A 14,515-nucleotide genomic window follows, 5' to 3' on the forward strand; every position below is an offset into this window, starting at 1 on the left:
TTAGCAATTTGAATATATTCTTGAACAAATGTCTATTCAGATTCTTTGCCCAGAGTTATGGGCTGAATTGTGTCCCCCAATATTCATATATTGAATCCTCATCTCCAGCACCTCAGAATGTGAGTGTATTTGGAGACAGAGTCTTTAAATAGATCATTAAGTTAAAATGAGGTCATCAGGTTGAACCCTAATCCAATATGACTGGTGTCTTTATAAGAGGAGATTAGGTCACAGACACACTCAGAGGGAAGACCGTGTGAAGAGACAGGGACAACATGGCCACCTACAGCCAAGGAGAGAGGTCTCAGAAGAAACCAATCCTGCTATCATGCTGATCTCAGACTTCTTATTTCCAGAATTGTGAGGAAATGCATTTCTGTTGTTTAAGCCACCCCAGTCCATGGTACTTTGTTATGGCAGCCCTAGCAAACTAATATAGCCATGCTTGAAATGTCTTTATTACTGACTTGTGAGAGTTCTTTATACATTCAAGGCCCCTATCAGATATACGATTTGCAAATATTTTCCGCCACTCTATGGGTTATCCTTTCAATTTCTTGATCATTCATTCAAATCTTTTGACCATTTTTTAGCTACAGAAAATCTCCAACTTATGATGGTTCAACAAAATTTTTTAACTCTACAATGGTTTGAAACTGTCATAATTTTGAAGTATTTCAAATTTAGAATTTTAATCTTTTCTCCAGCTAGCAATACGTGGCACATGAGATAGTCAATACTTTATTATAAAATCAGCTTAGTGTTAGATGACTTTGCCCAACTGTATGTAAATGTTCTGAGCACATTTAAGGTAAGCTAGGCTAAACTATGATGTAGGTTAGGTGTATTAAATACATTTTCAACTTAAAATGGGTTTATTGGGATGTAACCCCATCATAAGTCAAGGAGCATCTCTATAGTCAAATTATGCTTCTCATCACCAAGCAAATGTCAGTTCACAATTCCTTCAACAATATATGTGTGCCTAGATTCACACACCCTCAAAAGAACCAAATATTTTCTTATTAATTTTTGTCTAATAGGCAAAAATAAACTGACCATTTTAATTCACGTGTCTCTAAAGCTGACCATCTGTTTTCGCTTGCCAACTGTACATTGATATCCAAGACCATTTCTCCACTGGGATTTTTATATTTTTCTCATGTATTTTTAAGCACTCTCTAGATAGTCCCACTGTTATTCGTTAAATATGATGGTGGTAATATTTTCCCTTGGTGTCTTAATACTGTGAAGCCTTTGGACATACAAAAGCTTTAAAAATTTTAATGTCTTTTTTTTATGGCTTCTGAGTTTTCTACTTTAGAAAGACAACTACATTAAATTATAGAAGATACATGAATGTATGTTTGATTAAATATTTCAAAGAACATAGGCAATGTCAAATTTTCACTTCATCATACTAATAGCACATCCTTCTCAAAGATAACTATTAAAGTCTGACCTTCATTTTTCCAAGTCTTTCTAAATAGATACTATATAAGAAAAAAATGCTTCATTTTTTAAAAATATAAATAAGACTATAATATACAGATTTTCTATAAATCGTTTTCTTAACTTAAGGTATCTGGGGATATCTTGACTGAAGTATTTACAGCTCTACCCTCATGCTCTTCAATTGGTACATAGTATTCTATAGTAACCATTTCCATATTGATAGACATTTAGGCTCTTCAAATGTTTCATTAGTACAAACCACACTACAATGAACATGCTCACAAGTAAGAAGTTCTCCCAGAAAGAGGTACACAATACTTTTGTTAAATGTGCAATTTATTGAACATCCATGGTTAGAAGGGATAAACTACTTCTGCATGATTTACCACACTAACTACATTTGATGACTCTTTCTTTGTTATGAATTTTCTTATGTTGTTTAAGGGCTGAACTTTGGGGAAAGGCTTTCCCACATTCATTACATTTATAAGGTTTTTCTCCAGTATGGAGTCTCTGATGCTCAACAAAGCCTGAGCTGTGCCGGAAGGCTTTCCCACATTTCTTACAGTGATAGGGTTTTTCCCCAGTATGAATTCTCTGATGTCCAAGAAGGGTTGAACTCTTCGTAAAGGCTTTCCCACAGTCACTACACTGATAGGGTTTATTTCCACTATGAGTTTTCTGATGTCCAGCAAAGGATGAGCTATACCTAAAATATTTTCCACATTTACTACAATGATAGGGTTTCTCTCCCGTATGCACTCTTTGATGACTTATAAGAGTGGAGCTCTTCCTAAAGGCTTTTCTGCATTCATTACACTGATATGGTTTCTCACCCGTATGGATTTTCTGATGTTCCAACACAGTTGAGTTATCCCTGAAAGCTTTCCCACATTCATTACATTTAAAAGGTTTCTCTCCACTATGTATTCTCTCATGACGAGTAAGGGCTACATTCTGAGCAAAGGCTTTCCCACAGGCATTACATATGTAAGGTTTCTGGCCAGTATGAATTCTGTGATGATTCAAAAGGATAGAGTTCTTTCTGAAAGTTTTTCCACATTCATTGCATTTGTGGGGTTTCTCTCTAGAATGAATTCTCTGATGATTAATAAATGTTGAGTGCTTCTTGAGGAATTTCCCACATTCAATACATCTGTAAGGTTGCTTGCCTACATGAATTTTATGATGATTTAAAAGCGATGAGCTGTTCATAAAGGCTATCCCACATTCTGTACATTTATGTGGTTTCTCACCAAAGTGATTTCTCTGCTGGCTAGTAAGGAAGGAGATGTACTGGAAGACTTCCCCATGCTCCTTGCACCCACAGTGCTGCCCCTCCGTGGTGCCTCTGCCCTCCAGCTCCAGGCCTCTCTTTATCAGCACATGTCTTGTTTGCTCTCTCAGAACAGATCCTTCAGAGTCATTCTGCTTTAGCACTGGCATCTTTGTTTCAAACCAGTACTCCTTGACTGAAAGAAAATTCAAAAAATTCAAATGTTCTCTATGTTGAAATATTGAAAATGAGAGTTGCACGAGGATTGGTTAATGCTCTGTTCTACATAACTAAGGGTTACTTATGTGTCCCATTTGTGCTTCTTGCTAAGTAAGAAAAGATGGCAAGACTAAATACAGGAGAAGGGAGTAGGACTCTGAAGGAATGGAAGAAACGTGTATTACAGACATGGTACTTAGAGAATACAAAGAGCACCTAAGAAGTTGGTAACTTAGGAAGGTAACAAAAAAAAACTGATAATGATTGAGAAGGATCAAGGTGTGATTTCCTGGGGTATTGCCAATATTCTGTATCTTGCCCTAAGTGTTGGTTACATAGGTATTCACTTTTAAAATACTAATTCAACCACAGTGGTATATTGGACGTGCAGAGGGAGAGAGCATACCTAGGGATACAAAGTGGAGTGGAGGAAAGGGGGAGGGGGAGGGAAGTTGGGGATTAATTGGGTGGGGGACACAGTGTATAATCACAATTTGTGGTAATGTGCATGCTGCCAGTGTGGATCTGGTCATCACATCTTGGGCACAAGTGCTGACAGTCAGCTTTGTACCCCATGAATATTCATAACCAATAAAAAATTAATTGATCAATTAATTAATGAGAATATTAATTCAGGCTGTACGGATATATTTTATCAACATTTCTATGTATGTATTCAATTTTAAAAGGCTTTAAGAAAGAAAAGAGAAGGCTAGTTTATGAGTCTCAATACTTCGGTCACAGAAATCAAAACACATTGCAAAATATCTGAACGTGATAATGAAAACACTACATATTGAAACCTAATGAATATAAAACACTGCAGAAACAAAAAGCTTAAGGCTTTAAACACTTATATGCCATAAGTGAGAAAGAAGGAAAATCAGTGAATTAAGTAAATAACTAAAAATGGGAAAAAGTAAATAAATCTAAAGGAAAGCAAAGGGAACAAGAATTAAAGATTTAAAAGACAAAAAAAAGTAACACTAATAAATACATCCAAGAGCTCTTCTTTAAAAAAATATATAAGATAGAGCTAATAAAGGGGAAAAGACAAAGTAAGAAATCAGGGAAAAGTAACCAAAGATGCTGAGGATATTATAAAAGGAATCATAAAAGGCTACTATGTTCAACACTATGTAAATAAATTTGAAAACCTGAATTACTGGATGCTTTTTAGGAAACTAAATTACCAAAACTGTTTCCTGGAGAGAAAGAAAATCTACCTGGACAAGTCACTATATAAAAGAAAATATTGTCAAAGAGCTACCTCCTAGTCCTCCTTCCTGCTCCCCACCACAATAAATAAGTAAAAATAAGACAAAGCACCCAATCCTTTAGGGAACAGCCATCATGTGAGTTAAATTAGACTAAAGGATGAAAGTAGAAAAGGTCCAAATTTTTTTATAAAAGGATTATAAAATTGAAATCAAAACCAAATCAAAATGGCCAAATTGGGGGGGAAAATTGTGAACACTTTTAAGTATCAGTGCAAAAATTTAAATGAAAGATTAGCAATCATCCACTGAAATATTAAAAGAATAATATAATTTGCCACAGCCAAGTGGGGTTCTGCTAAGAATGCAAAGTCAATGAGATAACTGAGAATAAAATTTACCATACTAATAGACCAAAAGGGAAAAGACATCATTTCCATATATGTTGAAAAGGCATTTAATAAAATCAGCATGTTTGATTTTTTTAAAAAATTCTTAATAAAAGATGTGAATTAACTACTTCCTTAACATAATAACATATATGTATCCCAACCCAATAGCCAGCTCAGTTGGAGAACTCTAGACAATCCGATTAAAGACAAAAAAAACAAGAATAGCTATCACTACCATTATTGTTGACGATACAAAAAAAAGTCAATACAAAACAAATTTTTTAAAAATCTGTAGTGTGTATGACATAGAGCTAATTTCCTCAATGAATAAAAAGCCCTTTACATTGATAATAAAAAGACCAACAACCCAGTAGTAAAATGGGTAAAAAACAGAAAAAGGCATTTCTCAGCAAAAGAAATTCAAGAGTTCCTGAAAATGTTAAAACATGCTCAACCACACTCCTGATAAGAGAAGTGTAAATCAGAATTACAATGAAATAAATATTTTCACCTCTCAGATTGCCAACAATCAAAAAGTATTTGAGACACTACTGATAAATTGTGAATAGACTGGCATTCTGACGTTGTCATTAGGAGTATAAATATGTATAATCTCTATGAAGATTGGTAGTATCCACCAAATTAGAAAATACACTTACCCTTTAGCTTAACAATCCTTCCCCTAGGAATTTATTCTATAGATTTACTTGTACATGAGGGAATTGATGTGTATGAAGATAATCACTGCAACACTCTTCATAGTTATTAGGCCCACTAAAGAGAACTAATAACATAAAGACCATACACCCATGGAACACTATGCAGGCATTAAACAGAAAAATAGCAGCTCTAAATGATGTAGCTACATGAAATGATTTCCAAGATATAAGTGCCAATGTAAGATGCAGAATAGTGTGCTTTCATGCCCTTAAGGAAAGGAATACATGTATATTCTTGCAAAGCGTACATCATATCTGGAAGTTTCCATAAGAAACTTACGCAAGGATTCCACAAGGATCAGAAAGGTACGTGAAGGAGACTGCTTACCATTTGAACCATCTGAACTTTGTACCATAAGCATTTCTAGACACTAACAGAGAAAAATACACAAAAAAGAAAAAAACACACAAAACATTGAATGGTTGTAACGTCCTTGCAGAAAGATTTACTAATCCTTTAAATGGATGAAAAAAACAATAGAGGAAACACTGTTAGTTTTTAGTACATCTAAGTTTTAAACATTCTATTTAAAATAACAACCAAAATTAAAATAAAAAAGAACAAAGAATAAGGAAGGCAGAATTACTATTGTTACTATATAAGGAATCAACACAAGTATTTACTGAGGAAAAAGTTAAAGATAATAAGAATAAAAGAAATTACTTGAAAAGCATTCAAAAGTACCCCCCACCCCTGTGGAAAACAAAACAAAACAAAACACAAAAAGACCTAGGTAAGCAAGATTACGTATCACTGGTCTTTTCTATGAAATATAGTTATAAAAGTTCCCTGAAGATGAAATAGGAAAATGACAATTAGAATTTTAGAAGGAATACTGGCAGGATATATATTTTGGGTGAGAGAAACTTCCATGTTTAAAGATTTAGAAATGAACTATGACACAGAGAAAGTTACATACAGAAATATATGCAAAGTATACATAGAAAACAATGAGATCCAAGAGCGAAGGACAGCAGAAAAGAGAAATATAAAAAGATCCATGAGAAAAGAGAAGAAAATACTGCCCCATCAGTTTGTTGGCCAAAAAGAGTAATTACCTGAGAGTTAGGAAACTGCTTATGTTNTAGAATGAATTCTCTGATGATTAATAAATGTTGAGTGCTTCTTGAGGAATTTCCCACATTCAATACATCTGTAAGGTTGCTTGCCTACATGAATTTTATGATGATTTAAAAGCGATGAGCTGTTCATAAAGGCTATCCCACATTCTGTACATTTATGTGGTTTCTCACCAAAGTGATTTCTCTGGTGGCTAGTAAGGAAGGAGCTGTACTGGAAGACTTCCCCATGCTCCTTGCACCCACAGTGCTGCCGCTCCGTGGTGCCTCTGCCCTCCAGCTCCAGGCCTCTCTTTATCAGCACATGTCTTGTTTGCTCTGGCTAGTAAGGAAGGAGATGTACTGGAAGACTTCCCCATGCTCCTTGCACCCACAGTGCTGCCCCTCCGTGGTGCCTCTGCCCTCCAGCTCCAGGCCTCTCTTTATCAGCACATGTCTTGTTTGCTCTCTCAGAACAGATCCTTCAGAGTCATTCTGCTTTAGCACTGGCATCTTTGTTTCAAACCAGTACTCCTTGACTGAAAGAAAATTCAAAAAATTCAAATGTTCTCTATGTTGAAATATTGAAAATGAGAGTTGCACGAGGATTGGTTAATGCTCTGTTCTACATAACTAAGGGTTACTTATGTGTCCCATTTGTGCTTCTTGCTAAGTAAGAAAAGATGGCAAGACTAAATACAGGAGAAGGGAGTAGGACTCTGAAGGAATGGAAGAAACGTGTATTACAGACATGGTACTTAGAGAATACAAAGAGCACCTAAGAAGTTGGTAACTTAGGAAGGTAACAAAAAAAAACTGATAATGATTGAGAAGGATCAAGGTGTGATTTCCTGGGGTATTGCCAATATTCTGTATCTTGCCCTAAGTGTTGGTTACATAGGTATTCACTTTTAAAATACTAATTCAACCACAGTGGTATATTGGACGTGCAGAGGGAGAGAGCATACCTAGGGATACAAAGTGGAGTGGAGGAAAGGGGGAGGGGGAGGGAAGTTGGGGATTAATTGGGTGGGGGACACAGTGTATAATCACAATTTGTGGTAATGTGCATGCTGCCAGTGTGGATCTGGTCATCACATCTTGGGCACAAGTGCTGACAGTCAGCTTTGTACCCCATGAATATTCATAACCAATAAAAAATTAATTGATCAATTAATTAATGAGAATATTAATTCAGGCTGTACGGATATATTTTATCAACATTTCTATGTATGTATTCAATTTTAAAAGGCTTTAAGAAAGAAAAGAGAAGGCTAGTTTATGAGTCTCAATACTTCGGTCACAGAAATCAAAACACATTGCAAAATATCTGAACGTGATAATGAAAACACTACATATTGAAACCTAATGAATATAAAACACTGCAGAAACAAAAAGCTTAAGGCTTTAAACACTTATATGCCATAAGTGAGAAAGAAGGAAAATCAGTGAATTAAGTAAATAACTAAAAATGGGAAAAAGTAAATAAATCTAAAGGAAAGCAAAGGGAACAAGAATTAAAGATTTAAAAGACAAAAAAAAGTAACACTAATAAATACATCCAAGAGCTCTTCTTTAAAAAAATATATAAGATAGAGCTAATAAAGGGGAAAAGACAAAGTAAGAAATCAGGGAAAAGTAACCAAAGATGCTGAGGATATTATAAAAGGAATCATAAAAGGCTACTATGTTCAACACTATGTAAATAAATTTGAAAACCTGAATTACTGGATGCTTTTTAGGAAACTAAATTACCAAAACTGTTTCCTGGAGAGAAAGAAAATCTACCTGGACAAGTCACTATATAAAAGAAAATATTGTCAAAGAGCTACCTCCTAGTCCTCCTTCCTGCTCCCCACCACAATAAATAAGTAAAAATAAGACAAAGCACCCAATCCTTTAGGGAACAGCCATCATGTGAGTTAAATTAGACTAAAGGATGAAAGTAGAAAAGGTCCAAATTTTTTTATAAAAGGATTATAAAATTGAAATCAAAACCAAATCAAAATGGCCAAATTGGGGGGGAAAATTGTGAACACTTTTAAGTATCAGTGCAAAAATTTAAATGAAAGATTAGCAATCATCCACTGAAATATTAAAAGAATAATATAATTTGCCACAGCCAAGTGGGGTTCTGCTAAGAATGCAAAGTCAATGAGATAACTGAGAATAAAATTTACCATACTAATAGACCAAAAGGGAAAAGACATCATTTCCATATATGTTGAAAAGGCATTTAATAAAATCAGCATGTTTGATTTTTTTAAAAAATTCTTAATAAAAGATGTGAATTAACTACTTCCTTAACATAATAACATATATGTATCCCAACCCAATAGCCAGCTCAGTTGGAGAACTCTAGACAATCCGATTAAAGACAAAAAAAACAAGAATAGCTATCACTACCATTATTGTTGACGATACAAAAAAAAGTCAATACAAAACAAATTTTTTAAAAATCTGTAGTGTGTATGACATAGAGCTAATTTCCTCAATGAATAAAAAGCCCTTTACATTGATAATAAAAAGACCAACAACCCAGTAGTAAAATGGGTAAAAAACAGAAAAAGGCATTTCTCAGCAAAAGAAATTCAAGAGTTCCTGAAAATGTTAAAACATGCTCAACCACACTCCTGATAAGAGAAGTGTAAATCAGAATTACAATGAAATAAATATTTTCACCTCTCAGATTGCCAACAATCAAAAAGTATTTGAGACACTACTGATAAATTGTGAATAGACTGGCATTCTGACGTTGTCATTAGGAGTATAAATATGTATAATCTCTATGAAGATTGGTAGTATCCACCAAATTAGAAAATACACTTACCCTTTAGCTTAACAATCCTTCCCCTAGGAATTTATTCTATAGATTTACTTGTACATGAGGGAATTGATGTGTATGAAGATAATCACTGCAACACTCTTCATAGTTATTAGGCCCACTAAAGAGAACTAATAACATAAAGACCATACACCCATGGAACACTATGCAGGCATTAAACAGAAAAATAGCAGCTCTAAATGATGTAGCTACATGAAATGATTTCCAAGATATAAGTGCCAATGTAAGATGCAGAATAGTGTGCTTTCATGCCCTTAAGGAAAGGAATACATGTATATTCTTGCAAAGCGTACATCATATCTGGAAGTTTCCATAAGAAACTTACGCAAGGATTCCACAAGGATCAGAAAGGTACGTGAAGGAGACTGCTTACCATTTGAACCATCTGAACTTTGTACCGTAAGCATTTCTAGACACTAACAGAGAAAAATACACAAAAAAGAAAAAAACACACAAAACATTGAATGGTTGTAACGTCCTTGCAGAAAGATTTACTAATCCTTTAAATGGATGAAAAAAACAATAGAGGTAAGCATTTCTAGACACTAACAGAGAAAAATACACAAAAAAGAAAAAAACACACAAAACATTGAACGGTTGTAACGTCCTTGCAGAAAGATTTACTAATCCTTTAAATGGATGAAAAAAACAATAGAGGAAACACTGTTAGTTTTAAGTACATCTAAGTTTTAAACATTCTATTTAAAATAACAACCAAAATTAAAATAAAAAAGAACAAAGAATAAGGAAGGCGGAATTACTATTGTTACTATATAAGGAATCAACACAAGTATTTACTGAGGAAAAAGTTAAACATAATAAGAATAAAAGAAATTACTTGAAAAGCATTCAAAAGTACCCCCCACCCCTGTGCAAAACAAAACAAAACAAAACACAAAAAGACCTAGGTAAGCAAGATTACGTATCACTGGTCTTAGAATTACTATTGTTACTATATAAGGAATCAACACAAGTATTTACTGAGGAAAAAGTTAAAGATAATAAGAATAAAAGAAATTACTTGAAAAGCATTCAAAAGTACCCCCCACCCCTGTGGAAAACAAAACAAAACAAAACACAAAAAGACCTAGGTAAGCAAGATTACGTATCACTGGTCTTTTCTATGAAATATAGTTATAAAAGTTCCCTGAAGATGAAATAGGAAAATGACAATTAGAATTTTAGAAGAAGGAATACTGGCAGGATATATATTTTGGGTGAGAGAAACTTCCATGTTTAAAGATTTAGAAATGAACTATGACACAGAGAAAGTTACATACAGAAATATATGCAAAGTATACATAGAAAACAATGAGATCCAAGAGCGAAGGACAGCAGAAAAGAGAAATATAAAAAGATCCATGAGAAAAGAGAAGAAAATACTGCCCCATCAGTTTGTTGGCCAAAAAGAGTAATTACCTGAGAGTTAGGAAACTGCTTATGTTTGGAATCTGCCAATGCCACTAGAAAGTGGTATACAGTAATTTAACATACTAACTATGAGAGAATCTGGAAAGAACTGACAGTGGACAGAAGGTAGAAAGAAACAAAGGATTGCCTGATAAATGCCTGAAAACAGAGAGGGAAAAAGAACATGAAAAGATCGAGGAGTCAGGGCAGGAAGTCACAGGCCTGAGGCCCTGGTGAAGGCAGCAGCTCTCCACAGCAGTGGAAAGAATGAGAAGAAAACCTGCAAGTCACTTGACATGAGGATGCCATTAGAGGAGACTAATGTCACATGTCCCAGCCCTTCCACACAGATGTGGGCGCTCTAAAATGAACTTTCTGCCCAAAAACCTCTCCTCATGTGCTGGGTGCTGCCCTACTGCTGGAAACAGTCCCCACGTCACTCACCTGCACGAGTACCTGGTGGAACCTCTCGCACCTCCATCCAGGGCTCTGCCCCTTGCTCCAACTGAGTGATTAGTATTGGTTTGGAAGAGAGAAGCCCTGTTCACAGAGAAAGAAAAAGAACGTGACTGTGATTATGAGCACAAAGAGTTATCCCAGACCTCAATGTCAACTTGCAGATCAACAGGGAACCTGGATAGGTCAGGGAGGCCTTAGGTGGTACAGAGAATGTCCAGCTCATGCAGTAATACAAACGGAGGAGGGAGAGTTGATTAGAAAACCAGGTCCTCTTTGAGAATAAGAAGCTCCTACTTTGGGAGGCAGATGAATACTGACATGAAAATGTTAGAGAACTGCACTAGCCTGCACAATAAAGCAGCCCATCTTACACTCTGTATGGCTCTGACCTTTCCAAGGGGTGGAAGGAGCATTAACTCCAGCCTCTAAGCCCATGCTCAAAATAAATAAATAAATAATTCGACATTCTTAAATACCCCAAAACATTTACCCTGTGAAAACACAAAATTGCCCTTCTGACCAATTATGAGTCAAGAAGGCATCCTTACCCACAGACACCAGATTCCCATAGTTTTCCAGCATCACATCCCTGTACAGAGCCTGCTGAGCAGCATCCAGATGTCTCCACTCGGTCTGGGTAAAGGCCACAGCCACATCCACAAACGTCAGTGATTCCTGCAAAACCAAACCCCATTCTGCTCATTCGGGGACCACTGTTTATACCTTCACCCCTGACGTAGAAGCTGCACCAGAGAAGGAAAGAAAGATGTTCAAGACCAGCTTTTGATAGCTCTGATTCTGTTCACAGTAATGAAAAAGTAAAAGATGAGAAGCTGGAAAACCCGGCGGGGGTGAGGGGAGGTTGTGACCCCTCGCTCGAGCACTGCCACCCTGCTCAGGTTCTTCCGAAGTGGCTGTCATGCTTCCTCCTCCAGGACTGGCCTTTGCTCATCCCTCCCTTCACAGGCCTTTGCTATGTCCCCTAATCAGAAAGGTATTCTCTCCTCTCCACCCCATCCTCCAGCACTCTTTATCCTGCAACCTGCTTCATTTCTCTTCATGGGATTTGTTCAATCAACAAATGAACAGAAACTCTGAGAGACATGGAAAGTGATGCAGGCCTTATCCTAGAATTCACAGGGAGTATGGTCAGACTCTGGGGCAGAACTTTTAGAATAAAATAAAAATGTAATTGCTGGGCCGGCCCGGTGGCGCACTGCTATAGTGCGCCGCTTGGGAAGCGTGGTGGCGCTCCCGCTGAGGGTTCGTATCCCACATACAGGCCGGTTCCCGCTCACTGGCTGAGCGAGGCGCGGGAGCAACCCCAAGGGTTGCGATCCCGTAGCCGGTCCCGGTCCGGTACGGGGGCGACACTGAGGGTTGCGATCCGTTGCCGGACACGGAAAAAGACAAAAAGGAAAAAAAAAAAAATGTAATTGCTTTTCGTAACAGCGGGAACTTTTTTTTTTTACCCTTTGGCAGCTGGTGGGTAAGGGGATTTGAACAGCAGCTACTCGTAATTGCTTTTCGTAACAGCAGGAACTTTTTTTTTTTACCCTTTGGCAGCTGGTGGGTAAGGGGATTTGAACAGCAGCTACTCAATATGTACCAGGCACAATGCTAAGCCCTAAAATGCACATTATCTCTCTAAATTTTCGCCACACTGTATAAAGTATTGTTCTATCTATTTTATGGCTAAGGATACTAACACTCAGAGAGTTGAAAGAACTTGCTCAAGGTCACAGGGCTGGTTGAGCGAACAGCATAAAAGGCAGCTATAAAAAGTGGTAATATGACCGGAACAAATTGAAAGAAATGGCTGTGACATATTAAATGGAAAAAAGGTAAGCTTAAAAATATATATATACAAAGGTGTTTCAAATGAAATAACCTCATTTTTTAGAGTAGTAAGAGTGTGAATGATCTTTAACTTTTAAAATTTTCTTTGTTACTCTTAACTTGTGTAGCAAACATTCAAATATTTATCGCTTCCTTTCAGAATGCTGATTACTTCACATCAACGTTTCAAAATCCTTCAAACCCATTTTCTCCAGTATAAAGGCAAACTCCAGCCTGGCATTCTAGACTACAAAGGTTTCCCAAATTTCCTGGGGGCCAGTTTGTTCATGGTTTCACCATCATAACTTCACTCACACTGCAGCGCCTTCCCCTGGTCACCTCCCACCCCTCTGCGGCTGTGGAAATTTCATTTGCTCTTCCGGAAGAACTAAAGTGACCACCGTCCACCTTGAAGGTCAAGAGCGCTGCCATTCCTCTCACGTGCATCGTTCACCGATCTTTCGGCCTATGTCTTTGTATGCTAAATGTCTCCGTTTTTCGTCTTCTGTAAGTTTGCAAAGTATTTTTCAGTTTTTAGCACTCTAGAAAGCATGGATATCAATATCTATTTGGTGAATGGCTATGTAATGGGTACAGAAGATGAGGGGATAACAGCGGGGAGAGAGTTAGAGGTACAGCTGGACCCATCCAGGACTGGCTCGGGCAGCTCGGTCCATGCACGGGGCAGAGCACCTTCAGGACAAGAGGCATAACGCCACCTCACTCTGAAACGCATGGCCATTTATCAGGAAAAGGAAAAGCCAAACTTGCCTGGATCGGGGCTCTTGGGGCCATCTGTCTCCTGAACTGCTCTCCAAGGCAAAGCAGAGAATCCTGCGTAAGCCAATCTGGGAAAGAAGAAAGGAAATATGAGGAAGTCCCTCCACGTCCTACACTAGCTAGAACCTGCCCTCTGCAAACTGGCTGAGACCCATCCTGGAGTCCAGCCTTGCAGCGAGCCAGCACGGAAGGACAGTCTCGGTGGCTCAGCCTCTTGGCCCGGGCGCCAAACTCGGGCGATCGCTCCACACCGCACAGCCCTGCGGGTGGGCGCTGCCCACACGGCTGTCCCCTCCCAACCCGGCTCCCCTCGAGGGGGATGGAGGGGCGCACCCGCCAGGGTCCGGAGGCCGGAGGCCCCAGCCGGGCGGTGTCCACCCCCGGAGGGCACCAAGCGGCAAGGGCGGCCCAGGCGGTCCCACAGCCGCCGCCGCCGCCCTCGCCTCTGCAGAGGCTAGCAGGCGGAAGTGGAACGTAATAACTTCGTATAGCATACATTATACGAAGTTATCGAGGGGGATGGAGGGGCGCACCCGCCAGGGTCCGGAGGCCGGAGGCCCCAGCCGGGCGGTGTCCACCCCCGGAGGGCACCAAGCGGCAAGGGCGGCCCAGGCGGTCCCACAGCCGCCGCCGCCGCCCTCGCCTCTGCAGAGGCTAGCAGGCCGGAAGTGGAAGTGGCCGCGGAGGCCTCTGGGAAATGTAGTCTGGGCCAGCCCGAGCCTGGGGGTCTCCATCCTGAGAGCACGTTGGCAGCAGCTGGGGACCTTTGAAAGGTAAAGGCGCCTGCGTCCAGCTCCAGAGGTTCTGTATTAATTGCTCTGGGCTCGGCCCCTGGCATCGGAATT

At 38.6% G+C, this 14,515-nt stretch overlaps 1 protein-coding gene across 1 annotated transcript; it reads right to left on the reverse strand.

The window, feature by feature from the left end:
• Nucleotides 1–1,773: 1,773 nt before the first annotated feature.
• LOC103604572 (zinc finger protein 485-like) lies at nucleotides 1,774–13,337 on the reverse strand. The gene is made up of 4 exons (XM_008589146.1): nucleotides 13,206–13,337; nucleotides 11,600–11,726; nucleotides 11,037–11,132; nucleotides 1,774–2,927 (listed from the first exon to the last, which is right to left on the reverse strand). Exons 1-4 carry the CDS (start codon nucleotides 13,335–13,337, stop codon nucleotides 1,846–1,848), a joined length of 1,437 nt encoding a protein of 478 aa, XP_008587368.1. The 3' UTR covers nucleotides 1,774–1,845.
• Between the last annotated feature and the right edge of the window lie 1,178 nt (nucleotides 13,338–14,515).

This window comes from Galeopterus variegatus, unplaced genomic scaffold (genome assembly GCF_000696425.1).
Source record: "Galeopterus variegatus unplaced genomic scaffold, G_variegatus-3.0.2 Scaffold5248, whole genome shotgun sequence".
Classification (NCBI taxonomy): Eukaryota; Metazoa; Chordata; class Mammalia; order Dermoptera; family Cynocephalidae; genus Galeopterus; species Galeopterus variegatus.

Coding starts and splice junctions, on each gene's coding strand:
- LOC103604572 (XM_008589146.1), bottom strand. CDS start 13,337: ATGCACGTGAGAGGAATGGCAGCGCTCTTGACCTTCAAGGTGGACGGT. Junction 11,727..13,205: donor CCAGGGGAAGGCGCTGCAGT/GTGAGTGAAGTT, acceptor TTGGTTTTGCAG/GAATCACTGACGTTTGTGGA. Junction 11,133..11,599: donor TGGGAATCTGGTGTCTGTGG/GTAAGGATGCCT, acceptor CTCTGTGAACAG/GGCTTCTCTCTTCCAAACCA.